General features: G+C 48.6%; 1 protein-coding gene across 3 annotated transcripts in view; it reads right to left on the minus strand.

The window, feature by feature from the left end:
* The window catches only part of LOC143769417 (pancreatic triacylglycerol lipase-like), a 77,434-nt gene that overhangs the window by 33,004 nt on the left and 17,422 nt on the right, over nucleotides 1-27,008 (minus strand). Inside the window, exons 1-5 of one of the 3 annotated variants that reach the window (XM_077257915.1) lie at nucleotides 24,776-24,855; nucleotides 19,959-20,007; nucleotides 13,118-13,272; nucleotides 540-665; nucleotides 156-290 (exon numbers count right to left, since the gene is read on the minus strand). In XM_077257915.1, the coding sequence (XP_077114030.1) occupies nucleotides 156-290; nucleotides 540-665; nucleotides 13,118-13,272; nucleotides 19,959-20,007; nucleotides 24,776-24,829 (519 nt within the window). In that variant the 5' untranslated portion in view covers nucleotides 24,830-24,855. Of the gene's footprint in view, nucleotides 1-155; nucleotides 291-539; nucleotides 666-13,117; nucleotides 13,273-19,958; nucleotides 20,008-24,775; nucleotides 24,856-27,008 lie in introns of those variants that run through there. The other 2 variants (XM_077257916.1, XM_077257917.1) reach the window with 2 other exon arrangements.

A 27,008-nucleotide genomic window follows, 5' to 3' on the forward strand; every position in this document is an offset into this window, starting at 1 on the left:
GGCATCTGGCACATGTAGGATATCAGACACACAAAGGGCGTCAGGTACACAATCTCCCACTGCTGTGACAGAAAGCAAATCCAGGGTTCTCCACTGGAGAAGAACTTCCAATCACCGATCCAACCCACACATTTTCCCATCAGTGGACCACCTACCAAGAGAATATCAATAAAATAGGCAACTTCTGCCCCCACCACCCGGATGTTATTGGCAGCCTGTGTGTAAAGAGTCCGCGAGCCGCCACTCCAGTCGATGCAGAAGCAGTTCACGTCCTCTATCTGTAGCATGAGCTGTAGAGAGAAGAGGTGACATACGTGAGTGCTGCAGAGGCAGGGCAGTGTGCGCGGAGTGGGCAGCGTGCAGGAAGTGGGCAGCATGCAGAAGTGGGCAGCAAGCGGGAAGTGGGCAGCATGCTAGAAGTGGGCAGCATGCGGGAAGTAGGCAGCGTGCGGGAAGTCGGCAGCGTGCGGGAAGTCAGCAGCGTGTGCGCAGTGGGCAGAGTACTGGCATTGGGCAGCTGGCGGGCAGCGGACACGCACCTTACACATGTCCGTCAGCCAGCTCTCCTCCCCTTCATCTACGAAGCCATGAATGATGAACCGCGTCTTCCTGCTTGTCCTGAAGTTCGAGGCGGAGATGGTGGAAGGGTTAACAGCGTTCACCTCCTACAAATAATAATGGTCGAGTCAGGTGACAGCGACAATCAGCAGCCGGAGGACACTAATATGGCCTGCAATCAGGCATCAAAAGCCACACCACCAGCACCAACATCCACCTAACCCCTAAAGGTCCCATTATTACAAAGGGTGGGTGCAAGGCCGGGCACAGAGGAGCTGATCTCTGACGCCATGAGCAGAGGAACTGATGTCTGATGCCAGGAGCAGAGGAGCTGATCTCTGATGCCAGGAGCAGAGGAGCTGATCTCTGACGCCGGGAGTAGAGGAGCTGATCTCTGATGCTGGGAGCAGAGGAGCTGATCTCTGATGCTGGGAGCAGAGGAGCTGAGCTCTGATGCTGGGAACAGAGGAACTGATCTCTGATGCTGGGAGCAGAGGAGGTGATCTCTGACGCCGGGAACAGAGGAGCTGATCTCTGACGCCGGGAGCAGAGGAGCTGATCTCTGATGCTGGGAGCAGAGGAGCTGATCTCTGATGCTGGGAACAGAGGAACTGATCTCTGATGCTGGGAGCAGAGGAGCTGATCTCTGATGCTGGGAACAGAGGAACTGATCTCTGATGCTGGGAGCAGAGGAGGTGATCTCTGACGCCGGGAACAGAGGAGCTGATCTCTGACGCCGGGAGCAGAGGAGCTGATCTCTGACGCCGGGAGCAGAGGAGCTGATCTCTGACGCCGGGAGCAGAGAAGCTGATCTCTGACGCCAGGAACAGAGGAGCTGATCTCTGATGCCGGGAGTAGAGGAGCTGATTAGGGTTGAGCGAAACGGATCGTTCATTTTCATAAGTCGCCGACTTTTGGCAAAGTCGGCGTCTCATGAAACCGAGCCGATCCCTGTGTGGGGTCTGCCATGCGGTACGCGACTTTCGCGCCAAAGTCGCGTTTCAATGACGCTAAAAGCGCCATTTTTCAGCCAATGAAGGTGAACGCAGAGTGTGGGCAGCGTGATGACATAGATCTCAGTCCCCACCATCTTAGAGAAGGGCATTGCAGTGATTGGCTTGCTTTCTGCGGCGTCACAGGGGCTATAAAGGGGCGTTCCCGCCGACCGCCATCTCACTGCTGCTGATCTGAGCGTAGGGAGAGGTTGCTGCCGCTTCTTCAGAAGCAGGGATAGCGTTAGGCAGGGTACATTCACCCCCAAACCGCTTGTGCTGTAGCGATTTCCACTGTCCAACACCACCTTTTGTTTGCAGGGACAGTGGAAGCTACATTTTTTTTCCTCAGCGCTGTAGCTCATTGGGCTGCACTAGAAGGCTCCCTGACCCTGATAGCTGCGTTGCTGTGTGTGTACGCCGCTGTGCAAACCAACTGCTTTTCTCAAAGCACAAATCCTGTTGTTCCTTCCTTTCTGCACAGCTATCTTGTGTTTTTGTCCACACTTTTGTGTGCAGCAGTCCTTTTTATAGCTGCCTGACATACTTTTCTGAGATTACTGCAGGGAGATAAAGATTGGCAAGTCTGCCTCTGTGCCAGTGCTGTGTGTCGCATCTGTCTCTCATTGTGTGCCACCAAAAACACTGCGTAATACTTGGCCATTTTTTTTTTTTTTTTTAAGGTAAATTCTCCCAGAAAAAAAAAAAAATAGTGGGAGATTAAGATTGGCATTTCTGCTTGAGTGCTGGTCCTGTGTGTGCCATCTGTCTCAAATTTTTGGGGCACAGAAAACCTAGTGTGTAACATTGGGCCTGATTTTCCTTTCAGTGTCAGGCACCTATAAAGGTATATATAAATCCTACAGAAGTTTGAGTTCACCTTATAAGTTGTTTTACAGTAACAAATACCGTTACTTTGGTTACGTTTTGCAAACAATGAGGAAGTCTAGTGGAAGAGGTCGTGGCCGTGGGCGGTCATTGTCAGCTGGTAATGATGGTAGTGGTGGTGGAGCATCAGGTGGTCGTGGTAAAAGCAGTACAGCACCTAAGTCTCGAGTTGTTGAGCCAGGTTCGTTGTCTGGCTACACACGGCCTCGAACGCTCTCTTTTCTGGGAGTAGGAAAACCACTTTTGAAGCCGGAGCAGGAGGAACAAGTATTGGCTTTCATTGCTGACTCTGCCTCTAAGGCCGGAGACACACTGGTGCGAGATACGGCCGAGTCTCGCTGGTTAAAAGCAAGCTGCGGCACCTGCATTCCGGAGCTGAGCGTGCAGCTCCATGTATTGCTATGGAGCCGCACGCTCCGCTCCAGAGTGCAGGTGCCACAGCTTGCTTTTAACCAGCGAGACTCGGCCGTCTCTCGCACCAGTGTGTCTCCGGCCTAACTCTTTCGCCTCCTCCTCGGAAAGTGCCAAATGTCAGAGCAGTGCATCGTCAGTGGATGCTCCCGGTCAGGGACAAGTCGCTTCCTTGTGTCCTTCACTAAAAACAACAGTGAAGGATGCGTCAGTCGACACAACAGGTTACTCCATGGAGCTCTTTACACATACCGTTCCTGGGTTACACAGTGAAACAGTTAACAGGCCATGCCCATTAGAAGTTGAATCGGACATGGAGTGCACAGATGCACAGCCACAGCCAGATTACTATGCTGTTCCTTTGACTCAGACCAGAACATTGCCCTCGCAGTGTACTGAGGCAGAATCAAAACCAGCGGAGACTATGGTGCTCCGTCACGAACGCAATACCACCGGCTTACACGGTGACACAGACGAAGTTGCACACAACATAGAAGAGGAGGTCATAGATGACCCAGTTGTGGACCCCGATTGGCAGCCATTGGGGGAACAGGGTGCAGGCGGCAGTAGTTCTGAAGCGGAGGAGGAGGAGCCGCAGCAGGCATCAACATCACAACAGGTTCCATCTGCCGGGCCCGTATCTGGCCCAAAACGCGTGGCAAAACCAAAACCAGATGGAGGACAGCGTGGCCATCCGGTTAAAGAAGCTCAGTCTGCAATGCCTGAAAAGGTATCCGATAGTAGAAAGAGTGCAGTCTGGCATTTTTTTAAACAACATCCAAATGATCAGCGCAAAGTCATCTGTCAAAAATGTTCAACAACCTTAAGCAGAGGTCAGAATCTTAAAAGTCTAAATACAAGTTGCATGCATAGACATTTATCCACCATGCATTTGCAAGCCTGGACTAACTACCAAACGTCCCTAAAGGTTGCAGCACCCTCGGCCAATGAAGCTAGTCAGCAACGCTACATCCCTTCCCTCCCTGTAAGCCGACCATTTCCCACACCACCTGCAGTATCTGTGCAGCTTTCGTCGCCAGGCCAAAGCAGTCAGGGAATCACCAGGTTAGTAGTAGGAAACACTGCATGTAGGGCACCGGCAAGAATACCATCTCCAACCCTCTCTCACTCACCCATGTCCACCGACACCACCGCTAGTTCCACGATCTCCAGCTCTCCAGTCCAGCTCACCCTACATGAGACTCTTGTTAGGAAAAGGAAGTACTCATCCTCGCATCCGCGTACACAGGGTTTGAACGCCCACATTGCTAGACTAATCTCATTAGAGATGATGCCATACCGGTTAGTTGAAAGCAAAGCTTTCAAAGCGCTGATGGACTACGCTGTACCACGCTACGAGCTACCCAGTCGGCACTTCTTTTCTAGAAAAGCCATCCCAGCCCTCCAACAGCATGTTAAAGACCGCATCGTCCATGCACTCAGGCAGTCTGTGACTACAAAGGTGCACCTGACAACAGATGCATGGACCAGTAGGCATGGCCAGGGACGTTACGTGTCCATCACGGCACACTGGGTGAATGTGGTGGATGCAGGCTCCACAGGGGACAGCAATATCGGGACAGTTCTGCCTAGCCCACGGTCAAGGAAAGAGTTGGCTGTAGGCGTTCGCCCCCCCTCCTCCTCTTCCTCCTCCTCATGCAGAAGCGAGAGCTCGTCCACACACCGCAGTCGCACATCCACTCCATCTGCAGCTGCCACTGTTGCACACCAGGTGTGCCATTATGGGACAGCTAGTGGCAAGCGTCAGCAGGCTGTATTGGCAATGAAGTGTTTGGGCGACAACAGACACACCGCGGAAGTTCTGTCCGAGTTCTTGCAGAAAGAAACTCAGTCATGGCTGGGCACTGTACATCTTGAGGCAGGCAAGGTAGTCAGTGATAACGGAAGGAATTTCATGGCTGCCATAGCCCTTTCCCAACTGAAACACATTCCTTGCCTGGCTCACACCTTAAACCTGGTGGTGCAGTGCTTCCTGAAAAGTTACCCAGAGTTACCCGACCTGCTCCTCAAAGTGCGCAGACTTTGCTCGCATATCCGCCGTTCGCCCGTACACTCCAGCCGTATGCAGAACTATCAGCGGTCTTTGAACCTTCCCCAGCATCGCCTAATCATAGACGTTGCAACAAGGTGGAACTCCACACTGCACATGCTTCAGAGACTGTGCGAACAGAGGCGTGCTGTTATGTTTTTGTGGGAGGATACACATACACGGGCAGGCAGTTGGATGGCAGACATGGAGTTGTCAGGTGTGCAGTGGTCGAAGCTACAAGACCTGTGTCAAGTCCTTCAGTGTTTTGAGGACTGCACACGGCTGGTTAGTGCAGACAACGCCATAATAAGCATGAGCATCCCCCTAATGCGTCTGCTGATGCAAAGTTTGACGCACATAAAGGAGCAGGCGTCTGCAGCCGAGGAAGAGGAAAGCCTTGATGACAGTCAGCCATTGTCTGGTCAGGGCCGTGTACAGGACGCGGTAGCGGGCGAAGAGGAGGAGGAGGACGAGGAGGATGATGGGGATGAGTACTTTTTGAATGAGGAAGCTTCTCCTGGGCCAACAGAAATTAGTGGCGTTGCAAGGCCGGGTTCTGTTTTTGTAAGGGAGACAAGTGACGTAGATTTGCCTGTAACTGCCCCTCCAACCAGCACAACCGCAGATTTGACAACTGGAACTTTGGCCCACATGGCGGATTATGCCTTACGTATCCTCAAAAGGGACCCACGCATTATTAAAATGATGAGCGATGACGATTACTGGTTGGCCTGCATCCTTGACCCTCACTATAAAGGCAAATTGCAAAATATTATGCCACATGAGAACCTCGAACAAATATTAGCAACCAAACAAGCTACTCTTGTAGACCGTTTGATTCAGGCATTCCCAGCACACAGCGCCGGTGATGGTTCTCACACGAGCTGCAGGGGGCTACATGGCAGAGGTGTTAGAGGTGCACAGATCAGAAGTGGCGTTGGACAGAGGGGTTTTCTGACCAGGTTGTGGAGTGATTTCGCAATGACCGCAGACAGGACAGGTACTGCAGCATCTATTCAAAGTGACAGGAGACAACATTTGTCCAGTATGGTTACTAACTATTTTTCATCCCTTATCGATGTTCTCCCTCAACCATCATTCCCATTTGATTACTGGGCATCCAAATTAGACACCTGGCCTGAATTGGCAGAATATGCATTGCAGGAGCTTGCTTGCCCAGCTGCTAGTGTGCTATCAGAAAGAGTATTCAGTGCTGCTGGTTCAATATTAACCGAAAAAAGGACTCGTCTGGCTACCCAAAATGTGGATGATCTAACATTCATTAAAATGAACCACTCCTGGATTTCAAATTATTTTGCCCCACCTTTCCCGGCTGACACCTAGCTTTCCTATAAAAAGGTCTTGCTTGTGGACTGGTCTTACTGAGTCTTCCAATCTGTTAATTTGCAGCAGCTGTTTGTCCAGCACACGACATGTTTACACCTCCCCCAATGGGAAAACTCCCCCCACGGGGCCGTGGTCTCGCCACTTGGCGCAAGCACCCGTTACAGTGCTGATTGTCTGAAGAGGTGGGTGTGCCCGCTTTTGGTCGACGGCACTGCCACTGGGTCCCTCATAGTACAATGTAGTGTCTCTGGCGGTGGTGGTGCGCACCCAACGTCAGACACACCGTTGTAACATGAGGGGCCCTGGGACGGTACCGCCGGCCACAAGAGAGTTCACCCCCCCCCCAGCTCAAACTGTGCTCTACCACGTGCAAAATTATCTCGCACAGCTCCACCAATGTTTAGTCTATGCGCTGACATCATTCAATGCCTGGCACTGACAATACCAATTTGTTGACATCTATGATGCTAGTTAAAGTAGTCTGGGTCAGTGTCCTATATTGACACCAGTAAATACTAATTTACTGCCAAATTACTTTGTCATAAACTCTGCAGATGAGCCCACCCCTGTACCTAAGCATGCCACCCTTTTTTTTATTTATAGTTGTTTTGCGAGACATTAACATCTATTTATTTTTTGGGAGTACTGGGACAGACACTCCTTGCAATCCTCCTCCGCTGACCACAATGCTGCCTGTGTATCCATGTAACCGATTTAAAACTGCCATGAGCCTATTGTTTGTTATTTTAGGCCTTCGTTAGCCTGTCTGCGGTCCCTTCTTGCAATACTCCTCCACTGACCACACCAATGCTGCCCGTGTACCCCTGGAACCTATTTAAAAGTTCATAGAGCCTAGTTATATATTTTATTTACTATTAATAAGGCCATGATGGACTACGCTGTACCACGCTACAAGCTAACCAGTCAACACTTCTTTTGCGAGAATAGCCATCCCAGCCCTCCACCAGCATGTAAAAGACCGCATTGTCCATGCACTCTGGCAATCTGTGAGTACAAAGGTGCACCTGACAACAGACGCATGGACCTGTAGGCATGGCCACGGAAGATTACGTGTCCATTACGGCGCAATGGGTTAATGTGTTGGATGCATGGTCCACAGGGGACAGCCTACTAAGTCTGTCTGCAGTCCCTAATTCAAATTGTCCTCCACTGTCTAAATCGGAGCTTCCACCTTCTGGCTTTCGGCCTATAGTATCAGAAATTAAACTGCATTTGGCCTTCAACTTTGGTTATGGCCTACTAACGGTGTCTACCCCTGCCTGGTGTTTGTCCTCAACTGAATAAAGCTGAGCTTCAACCTTCTGGCTCTCATTAAGTGCTGTGTTTCTAAAAATTGGTGGTTAGGGACTACTAACGGTGTCTGCCCCTCCCTGGTGTTTGCCCTCAACTGAATAAAGCTGAGCTTCCACCTTCTGGCTTTCGGCCTATAGTATCAGATATTAAACTGCATTTGGCCTACTAGTGTGGTTAGGCCCTTAAAACAGTGTCTGCTGCTCCTGGGTTTGCTACTCCACTGAACAAAGCAATGCCGCCTGTTTAGTCCTGTTACCAATTTTGAACTGCATTTAGCCTACTTTATTCTTTGGCCCTATATCTGTTTCCTCCTCATCCTGCCCATTGCCCAGCCACTGCTAGATGAGTCTGCTGGTACATTGACCTAGACCACTACATTCCCCTTACACTCTACACAGCCAGAATCTGACCCTGCTGAATGTCAGGTTCCCCTTCCCGCATCCTATACCACCTTACACAGGGACAAAGAGGAAGGTGCAGATGAAAGTGCAGGTTCCTTCATCAGGTGGGGGGGGGCATACTCGTTGGTGACGTCACTGGCACAGGGCCCCTCAGAGTACGCAAAAGTGTCGCTGCTGGTGGGAGGCGCCCCCGCCGTGCAAACACACCGCCGTACTTTGAGGGGCCCTGTGCCAGTGCCAATGCGAACGAGTGGGCCCCCCCTGCTTGCTCAGGATCACAGCACTTGCAACGTTGAAATACTTACCTCTCCCTGCTCCACCGCCGTGACGTAGTCCACGATTCCTGGGCCCACTAAAACCTTGAACCAGCCCTACCCCCCACAAATTTGCCAAATGACCCCCAAGTTCCATTGAACAACTATTATTATAAAGTTAATTAAGATTGACAAGCTTCAGAAACAAGAATGGATGTTTTTGGCATTAAAATGGGCACTGTAGGTGTTTTCCTGGCCTCCACTCACTGCCGACTATGCTTCCCCATTGACTTGAATTGGGTTTCGTGTTTCGGTCGATCCCCGACTTTTAGCGATAATCGGCCGACTGCACTCGACTCGACTCTGGACAAAGTCGGGTTTCACAAAACCCGACTCGATCTTTAAAAAATGAAAGTCGCTCAACCCTAGAGCTGATCTCTGATGCTGGGAGCAGAGGAACTGAGCTCTGATGCTGGGAACAGAGGAACTGATCTCTGATGCCGGGAGCAGAGGAGGTGATCTCTGACGCCAGGAGCAAATGAGCTGAATACTGATGCTGGTAGCAGAGGAGATGAGCTCTGACGCTTGGAGCAGAGGTGCTGAGCTCAGACGCCAGTAGCAAAGTAGCTGATCTCTGACGCCTGGAGCAGAGGATGTGATCTCTGATTCCGGGAGCAGAAGAGATGAACTCTGACGCCGGGAGCAGAGTAGCTGATCTCTGACGCCGGTAGCAGAGGAGCTGAGCACTGATGCCAGGAACAGAGGAGCTGAGCTCTGACATCAGGAACAGAGGAACTGAACTCTGATGCCGGTAGCAGAGGTGCTGATCTCTGACGCCGGGAGCAAAGGAGCTGAGGACTGATGCTGGTAGCAGAGGAGATGGGCTCTGACGCTAGGAGCAGAGGGGCTGAGCTCTGACGTCGGGAGTAGGAGAAGTGATCTCTGATGCCGAGAGCAGAACAGCTGATCTCTGATGCCGGGAGCAGAAGAGCTGATCTCTGACACTGGGAGCAGAGGAGCTGAGCTCTGATGCCGGGAGCAAAGGAGATGAGCTCTGACGCTCGGAGCAGAGGTGCTGAGCTCAGACGCCAGTAGCAAAGTAGCTGATCTCTGACACTAGGAGCAAAGGAGGTGATATCTGAGGCCGGGTGCAGAGGAGTTGATCTCTGACGCCGGGAGCAGAAGAGCCTGGTCTGTCAAAAGACAACGGTCAAGTGACCTGGGACCAGTGGCTCCTTTCCTGGCCCAAACACTAGAGGGTGCCCTAGCTCGCCCTGTTCTCTGGGATACTTCAGATGGCGAAGACGCCGGGGCCTTCGCCCTTGCCTTATCTCTTAAGTTAGCCCTTCATCTGTCCCATTCCCTCACCCAGGTAAGCCGGGGTGCTGCCATCCACTACAGTATACCAACTCGACAAAGAGGGCAACAAAGACAAGGGTAAACTGAAAACTACAAACACACAAAATATTCACTCAGATATAACAAAGAAATCCACCAGGGTGTGCAGGAAAGGAAAAAAATCAAAACTGGAAAGGATATGGAATTATCAAGCGTACAAACCAAACAGTCACTTCTAACTCCTCCAGCTCTCCTTCTCATACCAACTTCTCTCCCTCCTATTGTCACGCAGCAAGTGCTAACTCTGACAAGGACTAGGTAATCGAGCATAGATTTTATAGGGAAACGAAGTGGCTAACTGAGCACAGCTGAACACAGGAATTTCCAACTTGGCCGATTAACCCCTGTTCTGCTGGAAGAAATAAACACGTTTAATGAACCAGAGAAGTGCTACTTCTCAGCGGTGGAGTAGGAGCAACCAGATGCTGCGGTCTTCTGCCATTGCAGTAACCCCGTGACATGATTTCTGACACCGAGAGCAGAAGAACTGATCTCTGATGCTGGGCGCAGAGGAGCTGCGCTCTGATGCCGGGTGAAGAGGAGCTGATCTCTGATGCAGGGAGCAGAACAGCTGATCTCTGCTTGCTGTTGTGAGAGGACACGCTTGAACCGGGCTTAGGAAGGCATCAGTCTTTTGACCTCTTGCTGCTCACACTTGCAGTCGTACTTGGTGCTTCATCTTACTGTACCTTGTCTACACCTGCATTTCTGGAGAAAGTACTGTATTACCAGTAATACGCTGTATGTCCAGATTTACAAAATAAACAAGTCTGGATTGCACAATCCCTCGTGTGCATCATCTCTCCGAATGCTGAACAGCATTGGTCCTGTCTGCCCTGCATCGAGGAAACAGAAGGTACGAATCTCTCACAACCCCTATTAGTCAACCACACCTCCATTCGCCTCATGTGGGGACAGAACAGTCAAAAGACTGCCCTGAAGCCTGGCAAGAATCATCACCCTTATATCCCTATCCATGTGCCTGTGCTCTGCCTGCTGAAATACTGCAGCCCTCCTCTGCTAAGAAATCTCCTGCAGCATAACCTCAGACCGCATTGTGCATAAAGATTCTATGTATTATACCACATCGCTGCAAATCGTCTGACTGCAGAACCCCACAATTCTCCAAAAACACCTTGGGAATCTTATCAGGGGGTCTCAACAAAGCTGCACCGCAATTTCCAGACCCCAATTCAAAAGTTCAGTTTCTTAAAGATCAAATCAAAATGGCCGAAAAGGATCTTATGCAGCTCCCCAATGCTGAAACAGAGCAAATACAACCTGATGCTGTCCATTATGAAGACCAGGAAGCAGGGCTCGCTTCCACAGCAGACCCAGATGCACGACCAGTACGCTCCCTCAAGCCAACACTAAAGGTCCTCGAGAATTATGGTTCCACAAGGGATGAGTTCAATGACAACCTGGACGACCTATGGGAACGAGTTGCCTCCCTCATGTCAAGCGTCCAATGCCACAAAGATGATGCAGCGAGTTTACAGGACACTATAAGACAGCTAGACATGGCCCACGGCAGATACAAGAGACTGTCCGCAAAGTATGCTGCCTTCCTAAAAGACTCTAAAATCAACGAAGCCCTATCAGAGTTAAGCAAGGCAGATTCCACAGACAGAGAAAGGGACGCCACCGTGCAAGACGCCAAAGATAAAGAGGAGCTTCGTATTGCCCATCTGCAAGAAACTAGATCGCACAGGTCAGCCTCATTCAAACACTCTGCTCGGTCATACAAATTATCCTGCTCAAGAACTTCAGCTCTCAGCGACAGAATTCTAGAGGCCTTTTTAAACGCAGAGCGATCCAAACTAAGACCTTCCTACACAGAAAAGAAAGCTGAAGCAGAAGTCAAGAAAGCAGAGGCAGAAGCAGAGGCAGGAGTCAAGAAAGCAGAGGCAGAAGCCTGGAAAGCAGAGGAAGAAGCCTGGAAAGCAGAGGCAGAAGCCTGGAAAGCAGAGGCTCCAGCAAAGATTCTTCAAACAGAAATGGAGGAAGAAATCGCACTAGCCGAAGTAAAAATACTCGAGCAAGCATAGAAGCAAATCCTTGACCCGATTTGCCTGCCACCACAGGAAGAAGACAACCCAGCTGTTCGTACCAGCAACTACGTGCAGAAACAGATACCCGCAGCACACATCTTCTCCAGCGACGTTCAACCCAACATTGCAGAAACGTCCAAGTCAGCCCAACCTATGGTGCCAGTATCGCCCACAGCCCCTGCAGAGACCCAAGACCAACGCCGTGATGCACCCCCTCAGGAGCAGTCATCACCGCAAGACGACCGCAAGGCACACTGCAGCCTGTCTCCACAGTTCAAGCAACAGTTATCAGAATCTCCAGAGGTTACGAGGGGCACCACAAGCTACTACGGTAACAAGGAGTGAAGGATCGGACATGTCCGAGTTTGCCAGGTTCATGGTGAGCAGAGAGCTAATCAACACCAGCCTCTCGAAATTCGACGACCGTGCAGAGAACTATGAGACTGGAAAGCAACCTTCAAGGCCGCCATTGCTGACCTCAACCTATCCGCTGAGCAGGAGCTCGACCTCATGGTCAAATGGTTGGGGCCAGAATCCACAAAACCGATCTCTGATGCCAGGGACAGAGTTGCTGATCTTTGATGCCGGGCATAGAGGAGCTGAGCTCTGATGCCAGGAGCAGAGGAGCTGATCTCTGATGCCGAGGACAGAGGAACTGATCTCTGATGCCGGGGACAGAGGAGCTGATCTCTGATGCCGGGGACAGAGGAGCTGATCTCTGATGCCGGGGACAGAGGAGCTGATCTCTGATGCCGGGGACAGAGGAGCTGATCTCTGATGCCGGGGACAGAGGAGCTGATCTCTGATGCCGGGGACAGAGGAGCTGATCTCTGATGCCGGGGACAGAGGAGCTGATCTCTGATGCCGGGGACAGAGGAGCTGATCTCTGATGCCGGGGACACAGGAGCTGATCTCTGATGCCGGGGACAGAGGAGCTGATCTCTGATGCCGGGGACACAGGAGCTGATCTCTGATGCCGGGGACACAGGAGCTGATCTCTGATGCCGGGGACAGAGGAGCTGATCTCTGATGCCGGGGACAGAGGAGCTGATCTCTGATGCCGGGGACAGAGGAGCTGATCTCTGATGCCGGGGGCAGAGGAGCTGATCTCTGATGCCGGGGACAGAGGAGCTGATCTCTGATGCCGGGAACAGAGTAACTGATCTCTGATGCCGGGGACAGAGGAGCTGATTTCTGACGCCGGGAGCAGAAAGAGCTGATCTCTGACGCCGGGAGTAGAGGAACTTATCTCTGATGCCGGGGACAGAGGAACTGATCTCTGATGCCGGGGACAGAGGAGCTGATTTCTGATGCCGGGAGCAGAAGAGCTGATCTCTGATGCCGGGGACAGAGGAGCTGATCTCTGATGCCGGGGACAGAGGAACTGATCTCTGATTCCAGGGACAGAGGAGCTGATCTCTGATGCCGGGATAAGAGGCTTTATGTCTCTTACCTGGAAGTTACTGGGATTAGAAGTAGTGAAGAGCAAAATGCGAACATTGATCTTCTCCGGAGACCACGGCAACTGGGATATCGGCCGCTCCACCGTCCCGGCCCAAGGAACATTGTCTGTGAAACACCCAATCCTGGAATAGCAGACCTCGCCACCTGCAACGGGGAGACAGAGAATTACACCATCTGTGCAGAGCATCGCTCCTCCACCTCCTGACAGATACACAGTCATATATCCTGCAGATTATTACACCACTGACCTCTCTGCTGAGCATCGCTCCTCCACCTCCTGACAGATACATAGTGATACATCCTGCAGATTATTACACCGCTGACCTCTCTGCAGAGCATCGCTCCTCCACCTCCTGACAGATACATAGTGATATATCCTGCAGATTATTACACCACTGACCTCTCTGCTGAGCATCGCTCCTCCACCTCCTGACAGATACATAGTGATATATCCTGCAGATTATTACACCACTGACCTCTCTGCAGAGCATCGCTCCTCCACCTCCTGACAGATACATAGTGATATCTCCTGCAGATTATTACACCACTGACCTCTCTGCAGAGCATCGCTCCTCCACCTCCTCACAGATACACAGTGATATATCCTGCAGATTATTACACCACTGACCTCTCTGCAGAGCATCGCTCCTCCACCTCCTGACAGATACATAGTGATATATCCTGCAGATTATTACACCACTGACCTCTCTGCAGAGCATCGCTCCTCCACCTCCTGACAGATACACAGTGATATATCCTGCAGATTATTACACCACTGACCTCTGCAGAGCATCGCTCCTCCACCTCCTGACAGATACACAGTGATATATCCTGCAGATTATTACACCACTGACCTCTGCAGAGCATCGCTCCTCCACCTCCTGACAGATACATAGTGATATATCCTGCAGATTATTACACCACTGACCTCTCTGCAGAGCATCGCTCCTCCACCGCCTGACAGATACACAGTGATATATCCTGCAGATTATTACACCACTGACCTCTCTACAGAGCATCGCTCCTCCTCCTGACAGATACACAGTGATATATCCTACAGATTATTACACCACTGAACTCTCTGCAGAGCATCGCTCCTCCTCCTGACAGATACAAAGTGATATATCCTGCAGATTATTACACCACTGACCTCTCTGCAGAGCATCGCTCCTCCACCTCCTGACAGATACACAGTGATATATCCTGCAGATTATTACACCACTGACCTCTCTGCAGAGCATCGCTCCTCCACCTCCTGACAGATACATAGTGATATATCCTGCAGCTTATTACACCACTGACCTCTCTGCAGAGCATCGCTCCTCCACCTCCTGACAGATACATAGTGATATATCCTGCAGATTATTACACCACTCACCTCTCTGCAGAGCATCGCTCCTCCACCTCCTGCAGATTATTACACCACTGACCTCTCTGCAGAGCATCGCTCCTCCACCTCCTGCAGATTATTACACCACTCACCTCTCTGCAGAGCATCGCTCCTCCACCTCCTGCAGATTATTACACCACTGACCTCTCTGCAGAGCATCGCTCCTCCACCTCCTGACAGATACATAGTGATATATCCTGCAGGTTATTACACCACTCACCTCTCTGCAGAGCATCGCTCCTCCACCTCCTGCAGATTATTACACCACTGACCTCTCTGCAGAGCATCGCTCCTCCACCTCCTGACAGATACATCGTGATATATCCTGCAGATTATTACACCACTGACCTCTCTGCAGAGCATCGCTCCTCCACCTCCTGACAGATACATAGTGATATATCCTGCAGATTATTACACCACTGACCTCTCTGCAGAGCATCGCTCCTCCACCTCCTGACAGATACACAGTGATATATCCTGCAGATTATTACACCACTGACCTCTGCAGAGCATCGCTCCTCCACCTCCTGACAGATACATAGTGATATATCCTGCAGATTATTACACCACTGACCTCTCTGCAGAGCATCGCTCCTCCACCGCCTGACAGATACAGTGATATATCCTGCAGATTATTACACCACTGAACTCTCTGCAGAGCATTGCTCCTCCTCCTGACAGATACAAAGTGATATATCCTGCAGATTATTACACCACTGACCTCTCTGCAGAGCATCGCTCCTCCACCTCCTGACAGAAACACAGTGATATATCCTGCAGATTATTACACCACTGACCTCTCTGCAGAGCATCGCTCCTCCACCTCCTGACAGATACATAGTGATATATCCTGCAGATTATTACACCACTGACCTCTCTGCAGAGCATCGCTCCTCCACCTCCTGACAGATACATAGTGATATATCCTGCAGATTATTACACCACTCACATCTCTGCAGAGCATCGCTCCTCCACCTCCTGCAGATTATTACACCACTGACCTCTCTGCAGAGCATCGCTCCTCCACCTCCTGACAGATAGATACATAGTGATATATCCTGCAGATTATTACACCACTGACCTCTCTGCAGAGCATCGCTCCTCCACCTCCTGACAGATACATAGTGATATATCCTGCAGATTATTACACCACTGACCTCTCTGCAGAGCATCGCTCCTCCACCTCCTGACAGATACATAGTGATATATCATGCAGATTATTACACCACTGACCTCTCTGCAGAGCATCGCTCCTCCTCCTGACAGATACATAGTGATATATCCTGCAGATTATTACACCACTGACCTCTCTGCAGAGCATCGCTCCTCCACCTCCTGACAGATACATAGTGATATATCATGCAGATTATTACACCACTGACCTCTCTGCAGAGCATCGCTCCTCCACCTCCTGACAGATACACGGTGATATATCCTGCAGATTATTACACCACTGACATCTCTGCAGAGCATCGCTCTTCCACCTCCTGACAGATACACGGTGATATATCCTGCAGATTATTACACCACTGACCTCTCTGCAGAGCATCGCTCCTCCACCTCCTGACAGATATATAGTGATATATCCTGCAGATTATTACACCACTGACCTCTCTGCAGAGCAGCGCTCCTCCTCCTCCTGACAGATACATAGTGATATATCCTGCAGATTATTACACCACTGACCTCTCTGCAGAGCATCGCTCCTCCACCTCCTGACAGATATATAGTGATATATCCTGCAGATTATTACACCACTGACCTCTCTGCAGAGCAGCGCTCCTCCTCCTCCTGACAGATACATAGTGATATATCCTGCAGATTATTACACCACTGACCTCTCTGCAGAGCATCGCTCCTCCACCTCCTGACAGATATATAGTGATATATCCTGCAGATTATTACACCACTGACCTCTCTGCAGAGCAGCGCTCCTCCTCCTCCTGACAGATACATAGTGATATATCCTGCAGATTATTACACCACTGACCTCTCTGCAGAGCATCGCTCCTCCACCTCCTGACAGATATATAGTGATATATCCTGCAGATTATTACACCACTGACCTCTCTGCAGAGCAGCGCTCCTCCTCCTCCTGACAGATACATAGTGATATATCCTGCAGATTATTACACCACTGACATCTCTGCAGAGCATCGCTCTTCCACCTCCTGACAGATACATAGTGACATATCCTGCAGATTATTACATCACTGACCTCTCTGCAGAGCATCGCTCCTCCACCTCCTGACAGATAAATAGTGATATATCCTGCAGATTATTACACCACTGACCTCTCTGCAGAACATCGCTCCTCCACCTCCTGACAGATACATAGTGATATATCCTGCAGATTATTACACCACTGACCTCTCTGCAGAGCATCGCTCCTCCTCCTGACATACACAGAGATATATCCTGCAGATTATTACACCACTGACCTCTCTGCAGAGCATCGCTCCTCCTCCTGACAGATACACAGAGATATATCCTGCAGATTATTACACCACTGACCTCTCTGCAGAGCATCGCTCCTCCATCTCCTGACAGATACATAGTGATATACCCTGCAGATTATTACATCACTGACCTCTCTGCAGAGCATCGCTCCTCCACCTCCTGACAGATAAATAGTGATATATCCTGCAGATTATTACACCACTGACCTCTCTGCAGAGCATCGCTCCTCCACCTCCTGACAGATACATAGTGATATATCCTGCAGATTATTACACCACTGACCTCTCTGCAGAGCATCGCTCCTCCGCCTCCTGACAGATAAATAGTGATATATCCTGCAGATTATTACACCACTGACCTCTCTGCAGAGCATCGCTCCTCCTCCTCCTGACAGATACATAGTGATATATCCTGCAGATTATTACACCACTGACCTCTCTGCAGAGCATCGCTCCTCCTCCTGACAGATACACAGAGATATATCCTGCAGATTATTACACCACTGACCTCTCTGCAGAACATCGCTCCTCCACCTCCTGACAGATACATAGTGATATGTCCTGCAGATTATTACACCACTGACCTCTCTGCAGAGCATCGCTCCTCCTCCTGACAGATACACAGAGATATATCCTGCAGATTATTACACCACTGACCTCTCTGCAGAGCATCGCTCCTCCACCTCCTGACAGATACACAGTGATATATCCTGCAGATTATTACACCACTGACCTCTCTGCAGAGCATCGCTCCTCCACCTCCTGACAGATACATAGTGATATATCCTGCAGATTATTACACCACTGACCTCTCTGCAGAGCATCGCTCCTCCACCTCCTGACAGATACATAGTGATATATCCTGCAGATTATTACACCACTGACCTCTCTGCAGAGCATCGCTCCTCCACCTCCTGACAGATACATAGTGATATATCCTGCAGATTATTACACCACTGACCTCTCTGCAGAGCATCGCTCCTCCACCTCCTGACAGATACACAGTGATATATCCTGCAGATTATTACACCACTGACCTCTCTGCAGAGCATCGCTCCTCCGCCTCCTGACAGATAAATAGTGATATATCCTGCAGATTATTACACCACTGACCTCTCTGCAGAGCATCGCTCCTCCTCCTGACAGATACATAGTGATATATCCTGCAGATTATTACACCACTGACCTCTCTGCAGAGCATCGCTCCTCCTCCTGACAGATACACAGAGATATATCCTGCAGATTATTACACCACTGACCTCTCTGCAGAACATCGCTCCTCCACCTCCTGACAGATACATAGTGATATGTCCTGCAGATTATTACACCACTGACCTCTCTGCAGAGCATCGCTCCTCCTCCTGACAGATACACAGAGATATATCCTGCAGATTATTACACCACTGACCTCTCTGCAGAGCATCGCTCCTCCACCTCCTGACAGATACACAGTGATATATCCTGCAGATTATTACACCACTGACCTCTCTGCAGAGCATCGCTCCTCCACCTCCTGACAGATACATAGTGATATATCCTGCAGATTATTACACCACTGACCTCTCTGCAGAGCATCGCTCCTCCACCTCCTGACAGATACATAGTGATATATCCTGCAGATTATTACACCACTGACCTCTCTGCAGAGCATCGCTCCTCCACCTCCTGACAGATACATAGTGATATATCCTGCAGATTATTACACCACTGACCTCTCTGCAGAGCATCGCTCCTCCACCTCCTGACAGATACACAGTGATATATCCTGCAGATTATTACACCACTGACCTCTGCAGAGCATCGCTCCTCCTCCTGACAGATACACAGTGATATATCCTGCAGATTATTACACCACTGACCTCTCTGCAGAGCATCGCTCCTCCACCTCCTGACAGATACATAGTGATATCTCCTGCAGATTATTACACCACTGACCTCTCTGCAGAGCATCGCTCCTCCTCCTGACAGATACACAGAGATATATCCTGCAGATTATTACACCACTGACCTCTCTGCAGAGCATCGCTCCTCCACCTCCTGACAGATACACAGTGATATATCCTGCAGATTACACCACTGACCTCTCTGCAGAGCATCGCTCCTCCACCTCCTGACAGATACATAGTGATATCTCCTGCAGATTATTACACCACTGATCTCTCTGCAGAGCATCGCTCCTCCACCTCCTGACAGATACATAGTGATATATCCTGCAGATTATTACACCACTGACCTCTCTGCAGAGCATCGCTCCTCCATTTCCTGACAGATACATAGTGATATATCCTGCAGATAATTACACCACTGACCTCTCTGCAGAGCATCGCTCCTCCACCTCCTGACAGATACATAGTGATATATCCTGCAGATTATTACACCACTGACCTCTCTGCAGAGCATCGCTCCTCCACCTCCTGACAGATACATAGTGATATCTCCTGCAGATTATTACACCACTGACCTCTCTGCAGAGCATCGCTCCTCCACCTCCTGACAGATACATAGTGATATATCCTGCAGATTATTACACCACTGACCTCTCTGCAGAGCATCGCTCCTCCATTTCCTGACAGATACATAGTGATATATCCTGCAGATAATTACACCACTGACCTCTCTGCAGAGCATCGCTCCTCCACCTCCTGACAGATACATAGTGATATATCCTGCAGATTATTACACCACTGACCTCTCTGCAGAGCATCGCTCCTCCATTTCCTGACAGATACATAGTGATATATCCTGCAGATAATTACACCACTGACCTCTGCAGAGCATCGCTCCTCCTCCTGACAGATACACAGTGATATATACTGCAGATTATTACACCACTGACCTCTCTGCAGAGCATCGCTCCTCCACCTCCAGTCCTAACAGAAATAGTGATGTACGGTATATTGCAGGTCAGCATAGCATTGCCCTTCCTATAGAGCTGCAGAACATTGCATAGACACAATATACGTGCATCACTTGTGTCTGACCTTTCACAGCCGCCACCAGGAGGACGATCACCAGTGAGACTCCAATCATCTGTGAATGAAGATGACAGAAAAATAAATATCAAGGAGGATGAGGATCTTCTTATACCAATGATATATAATGTATCTAATCATGAACTGTATCTGTCATGAATCACAGGGGGGATATTTTTGATTATCCCACCGCTGCCACCAATATGTCATGAACTGGGGGTGTTTGGTTGCCCTGGTTCTTTCTTCGGGTATTTATTTATATCTCACTTCCCAGTTCCGTTTTGGAACTTGCAGCTCTCTGGCGCCCCCTTACCCTCAGGTCAGTCAGGGAACTGCACCTAGGATAATTAGTCGCCAGAAAGGCACACTACCAGTGAGGGCGATATAACTATTCCCAGCCGCAGCCTGGCAATACACTTATAAAACCCTTTCCGTCACTGCCAGTTTTGCCCCACAAGCCCAGCACGCTGCGCTGCCACCAGCTCCTATTTATTATGATTAATAGCGGGTCAGGAGCCAACCCAATTAGTAGCTATTGCTTAGGTCAGAGGACTTAAGGTACGTTTTAGAGCAAGGAGAACAACACTAGTAAATATTATAGCTTTTACTCCAAAAAGATTAGGCAGCGTTTACATAAGTATAAAAATTATATTACAAAATGAGGCAATTATACTATGTACAAGGCGATTACAAAATAAAAGGGATTAAAGTTGAAAAAGACACTTACAGTGCTTTCAGATCATGGAGAACCATGTGGTGGGGGAGGGGCGACATCAAAATACAGCAGAGCAGCTTGCAGAGCTGCTTTTAGCTCTTTTCCTGGGCAAAGACTAAGGCTATGTGCACATGTCCGGAATTGCCGCAGAAATTTCTGGGGCAATTGCGCAACTGTGCCGCGGGTAAAACGCATATAAAATTGGCATGCATTTTTCCGCTAAACACTAGCGTTTTACAAGAGTAATTAGCTTGCCGAATGCTAGCGTTTTCTAAGCGATCTGTAGCATCGCTTGGAAAACTGATTGACAGGTTGGTCACACTTGTCAAACATAGGAAAGTCTCCTCTCCTCCACCCTGGGTACCAACCGCACATGATCCGCTTACTTCCTGCATGGTGGGCATAGCCCCGTGCGGAAAGTAAGCGGATCAATGCAATCCTATGTGTGCCGTATCCCCACGATTCCGTACAAGGAATGAACATGCTGCGTTTTTTTCCGGAATGCGAGTCCGCCGCTGAAAAAAATGCAACATGTGCACAAAAATTGCAGATTGCATTCTAATAATAGGATGCTAAATATATGCGGGTTTTTTTTGCGGTTTTATCGCGAAAAAACACGGAAAAAACGCGAGAAATCCTGAACGTGTGCACATAGCCTAAAGACTTTCCCTCTCATCCCGCCTCTGAGATTTATACCTGGGCTCAAACTTAAGGCACTCCTCCTGTGCTGACCTCACTGGGTGGTTGGGGAACTCCCCTTTCTGAACAGTTATTACCCATATCTCTTAGGATGAACCTCATAGAAGAAAGACATAATTATTATACTCAACATGACATGGAGGTTATTTAAGTAAAAACACGAAGTGGATACATGACCTGCTTACGGAGAAATCCATTCCTTGGATTTCGTTGGGTTTGTTTCCTAGAGATTTCACTGAGTTATAGATCTATCGGTGGACATTCGGAATATGTAACTTTCATATCTCTATCACTAATTGGGGTCAAGTTATTCCCTCTTGAATAGCTCTCATACGCAAATGGAAGCACATGGCTGCAAACAAAGAACTGGTTTTCTGCTAACCAACACATTCTTGAGGGAGGGGGATGAGTGGTTTAAATTTAAACAAGTGAGGGGGAAAAGCTATTTAGGAAGTGCTGTGAAGGGGACCACGGCTGCAGCATGTGTACCTTACACAGAACTAATGAATGTAGCAGAGCTCAGTGTGTGTGGTAATGTAGAATCAAATACTGTACGTCCTATTTCCTGACGGTATCATGTATCTAATCATGAGCAGTATCATGTATCTAATCATGCACTGTATCATGTATCTAATCATGAGCTGTATCATGTATCTAATCATGCCCTGTATCATGTATCTAATCATGCACTGTATCATGTATCTAATCATGAGCTGTATCATGTATCTAATCATGCACTGTATCATGTATCTAATCATGCACTGTATCATGTATCTAATCATGCACTGTATCATGTATCTAATCATGAGCTGTATCATGTATCTAATCATGAGCTGTGTCATGTATCTAATCATGAGCTGTATCATGTATCTAATCATGCGCTGTATCATGTATCTAATCATGCGCTGTATCATGTATCTAATCATGAGCTGTATCATGTATCTAATCATGCGCTGTATCATGTATCTAATCATGAGCTGTATCATGTATCTAATCATGAGCTGTATCATGTATCTAATCATGCGCTGTATCATGTATCTAATCATGAGCTGTATCATGTATCTAATCATGAGCTGTATCATGTATCTAATCATGAGCTGTATCATGTATCTAATCATGCGCTGTATCATGTATCTAATCATGCGCTGTATCATGTATCTAATCATGAGCTGTATCATGTATCTAATCATGAGCTGTATCATGTATCTAATCATGCGCTGTATCATGTATCTAATCATGAGCTGTATCATGTATCTAATCATGAGCTGTATCATGTATCTAATCATGCGCTGTATCATGTATCTAATCATGCGCTGTATCATGTATCTAATCATGAGCTGTATCATGTATCTAATCATGAGCTGTATCATGTATCTAATCATGAGCTGTATCATGTATCTAATCATGAGCTGTATCATGTATCTAATCATGAGCTGTATCATGTATCTAAATTGTTCCTCGGTCCCTGAATGTTTAGACCATGCCCGTTTTTCCTGTATGGCCGGTCCATGCACTGTGACGTTCTCGTCCTGCACCTTCTGGCCTTTGGATGGGGAGGAGGTGATGGCCGGCGCTGACATTACTTGGATTTACAATGAAGTTGGACGTATTCTTTTTAGTTCTGTTCATGCGGAGAGGAACCTTGAGGCTCGCTCTGCTCTAGGGCTGCCCGACTTACTGACAAATCAGCGCTTGAACTGATATGCAAGTGAGGCTGAAGGGCTATGGTAGATCTGAAGCCTCCGTCACTCCAGCTCTATTCCCCGCCCAGTGCTGCCTCCTCCTGCTTGATCTACAGCCTCCATTCTGAAAGAAGCTGCCAGTGAAGGCGGAGGAGGCAGCGCTGGGTGGTGAATAGAGCTGGAGTGGCGGAGGCTTCAGATCTACCATAGCCCTTCAGCCTCACTTACATATCAGTTCAAGCGCTGAGTTCTCAATTCTGGAGGAGCCAAGTACAAATATTGCTGGACTTGTCTGTGACAGAGCTACATGCGCATGTACGTAACTTGGGCTGAAATCTTGCTGACAGATTCCCTTTAAGAGACAGGATTTGTGATGCGGTAGGGGACATGCAGCTGTGCCATGCTTTACACTGCAGCACCTCTGTGCTGGGTTCCAGCTCATTTCTGATTATAACATCAGCCCTAGTGATGCCGGTGGGCACAGAGGTTACGGTAGAGATCGGACATCCTGATCGGGGACCCTTTGTCGCGGTTCGGTGGGTACACGCATCGTTATCACCACTGTCACCTAAGCCCCACATGTGACGATAACTATTACTGGCTCCTCATTTCTTACTTTGTGTTGTTCTAGGTTATGTGCTGACGTCGTGGAGGAACCATTGTTCTATAAAGATTGTGAGCACGCCGGCCGCACTGTGCGCCCCCCCTATCCTGGCGTCCAGAGGTGGGAGCGCTGCCTCTAACATCCTGTTACCACCCAGGACCCCTGCACTACGTGCCCCACCACCGGCCGAACACGGCAATCACTGACCTAAGAACTCACTCTACAGGTTTTAGGGAAGAATTAAATCCGCCAAAGATGGACGGACAGACGGTCGGCTGGATGGATGGATGGACAAATGGATGGATAACAGACAGATGGATGGACGGAAGGACCAATGGATGGATGGATGGACGGATGGATGGATGGATAGATAGACAGATGGATGGATGAGAGATGGATGGACGGACTAATGGATGGAAGGAAGGATGGATGGATGGATGGATGGATGGATGGATGGATGGACGGACGGGCGGATGAATGGACGGAAGGACAGGTGGATTATATCTGAAAGGTTCCCAGGACGAATTACACACAACTTAGATGGACAGACAGATGGATGGACGGCTGGATGGATGGACGGATGGATGGCTAGACACATGGATGATGGATAGATAGATGGATGGATGATAGATGGATGGACAGACTAATGGAAGGAAGGATGGATAGATGGACAATAGATGGATGGGCGGACAGACGGCTGGACGGATGGATGGCTGGACGGATAGATGGATGGATGGAAGGACGGATGGATGGATGGATGGATGGAAGGATGGATGGATAGATGGATGAACGGAAGGACGGACAGATGGATAGATAGACGGATGGATAGATAGATGGATGGATGATAGATTGATGGACAGACTAATGGATGGATGGACGGAAGAATGGATGGATAGATGGATGGATGGAAGGACGTGCGGATGGATGGACAGAAGGACAGGAGGATTATATCTGAAAGGTTCCCAGTAAGAATTACCCACAACTTAGGTGAGGAGTTCCTGTATCCGCAGCACAAATCTAGATTCTGAGAATGGTGATTATACGAGTGACACAATGTATCAACCAAAGGAAAGTAACAATAATAAACAACTCTGATAATAGCAAATAACAATATCTCCTCTATTACCCCAGTCCTCGCTCGCTCCTTCCTCCTCCCCGGCGGTCCGACCTCTGCGGCCATCACTCACCTTGTTCTCACAATTCCGCTGATCTGTGAAATGTGCTGCAGACAGGTGTGTGCGCCATAAAATACACGAGCAGGTGGGAGGAGGAAGCCCTATCAGATCAGGGTCATATCAGAGGTGAGGAGCCGCAGCCATAAACCGCAGCCGGAGGGAGGCCTGGACCATGGGACCAGAGCAGCTGGAGACTGATCACCATGTATTGTCCTATAAACATCTCCTCTGTCCTTACACACGAAATACATCCCGACCTTCTACATCATCCTAGACTTTATACGATCTCAGCCGCCAGATAGGTGGCCCCATTATCCATGGATGCTGTATGTGTAGTGGCCACAGGCCCTCCCCTGCACAGAAGTCACCGATATTGTGACTTGTCCATTAGTGTCTCAATCCACCACCCAGGGGCGGACAAACCATTGGTTCAACCACCGCGGCCCCAGAGGCAATGGGCCTACTACCACCTCCAGAGCTGCAAGCAGCTTCTGTCACAGACACATTATAATGAACTACTGGACCTCAAAGAGCCTATGTACTGATCCTGCCCAGGGGCCCTCTACTGTCTGTACCACCTTCTGCCCCACCTACAGCCTCACTGTCTACCTCACCTTCCCCATAAGGACATTGGCAATTGATATCACTGTACAGATCCTGAGTTACATCCTGTATTATACTCCAGAGCTGCACTCACTATTCTGCTGGTGCAGTCACTGTGTACATACATTACATTACTGATCCTGAGTTACATCCTGTATTATACCCCAGAGCTGCACTCACTATTCTGCTGGTGCAGTCACTGTGTACATACATTACATTACTGATCCTGAGTTACATCCTGTATTATACTCCAGAGCTGCACTCACTATTCTGCTGGTGCAGTCACTGTGTACATACATTACATTACTGATCCTGAGTTACCTCCTGTATTATACCCCAGAGCTGCACTCACCATTCTGCTGGTGCAGTCACTGTGTACATACATTACATTACTGATCCTGAGTTACATCCTGTATTATACCCCAGAGCTGCACTCACTATTCTGCTGGTGCAGTCACTGTGTACGTACATTACATTACTGATCCTGAGTTATATCCTGTATTATACTCCAGAGCTGCACTCACTATTCTGCTGGTGCAGTCACTGTGTACATACATTACATTACTGATCCTGAGTTACATCCTGTATTATACTCCAGAGCTGCACTCACTATTCTGCTGGTGCAGTCACTGTGTACATACATTACATTACTGATCCTGAGTTACATCCTGTATTATACTCCAGAGCTGCACTCACTATTCTGCTGGTGCAGTCACTGTGTACATACATTACATTACTGATCCTGAGTTACATCCTGTATTATACTCCAGAGCTGCACTCACTATTCTGCTGGTGCAGTCACTGTGTACATACATTACATTACTGATCCTGAGTTACATCCTGTATTATACCCCAGAGCTGCATTCACTATTCTGCTGGTGCAGTCACTGTGTACGTACATTACATTACTGATCCTGAGTTATATCCTGTATTATACTCCAGAGCTGCACTCACTATTCTGCTGGTGCAGTCACTGTGTACATACATTACATTACTGATCCTGAGTTACATCCTGTATTATACTCCAGAGCTGCACTCACTATTCTGCTGGTGCAGTCACTGTGTACATACATTACATTACTGATCCTGAGTTACATCCTGTATTATACTCCAGAGCTGCACTCACTATTCTGCTGGTGCAGTCACTGTGTACATACATTACATTACTGATCCTGAGTTACATCCTGTATTATACCCCAGAGCTGCACTCACTATTCTGCTGGTGCAGTCACTGTGTACATACATTACATTACTGATCCTGAGTTACATCCTGTAGATCTTTTATTATAAAAATGAAAAACATAACAACAATAATAGCAGAAAACATAACAAAAATATTAGCCAGAAAATAATCAATATACTGAACACTGGTCCAGCCGCTCATTCTCTCCTCTCACACATATTATACAGTATATACAGAATAACTACTTTGATTTTCAGGTCCGGTCACCAAACAAAATAATAATAACAAATAAAATAAACAATGGCAAACAAAATATATACATGAACTTTTTTTTTTTTTTTTTTTTTAGTTTTAAATAAAATAACTACAAATTAAACAAATATATACAATACTAAGCT

The sequence above is a fragment of the Ranitomeya variabilis genome, chromosome 4, assembly GCF_051348905.1.
Source record: "Ranitomeya variabilis isolate aRanVar5 chromosome 4, aRanVar5.hap1, whole genome shotgun sequence".
Taxonomy (NCBI): Eukaryota; Metazoa; Chordata; class Amphibia; order Anura; family Dendrobatidae; genus Ranitomeya; species Ranitomeya variabilis.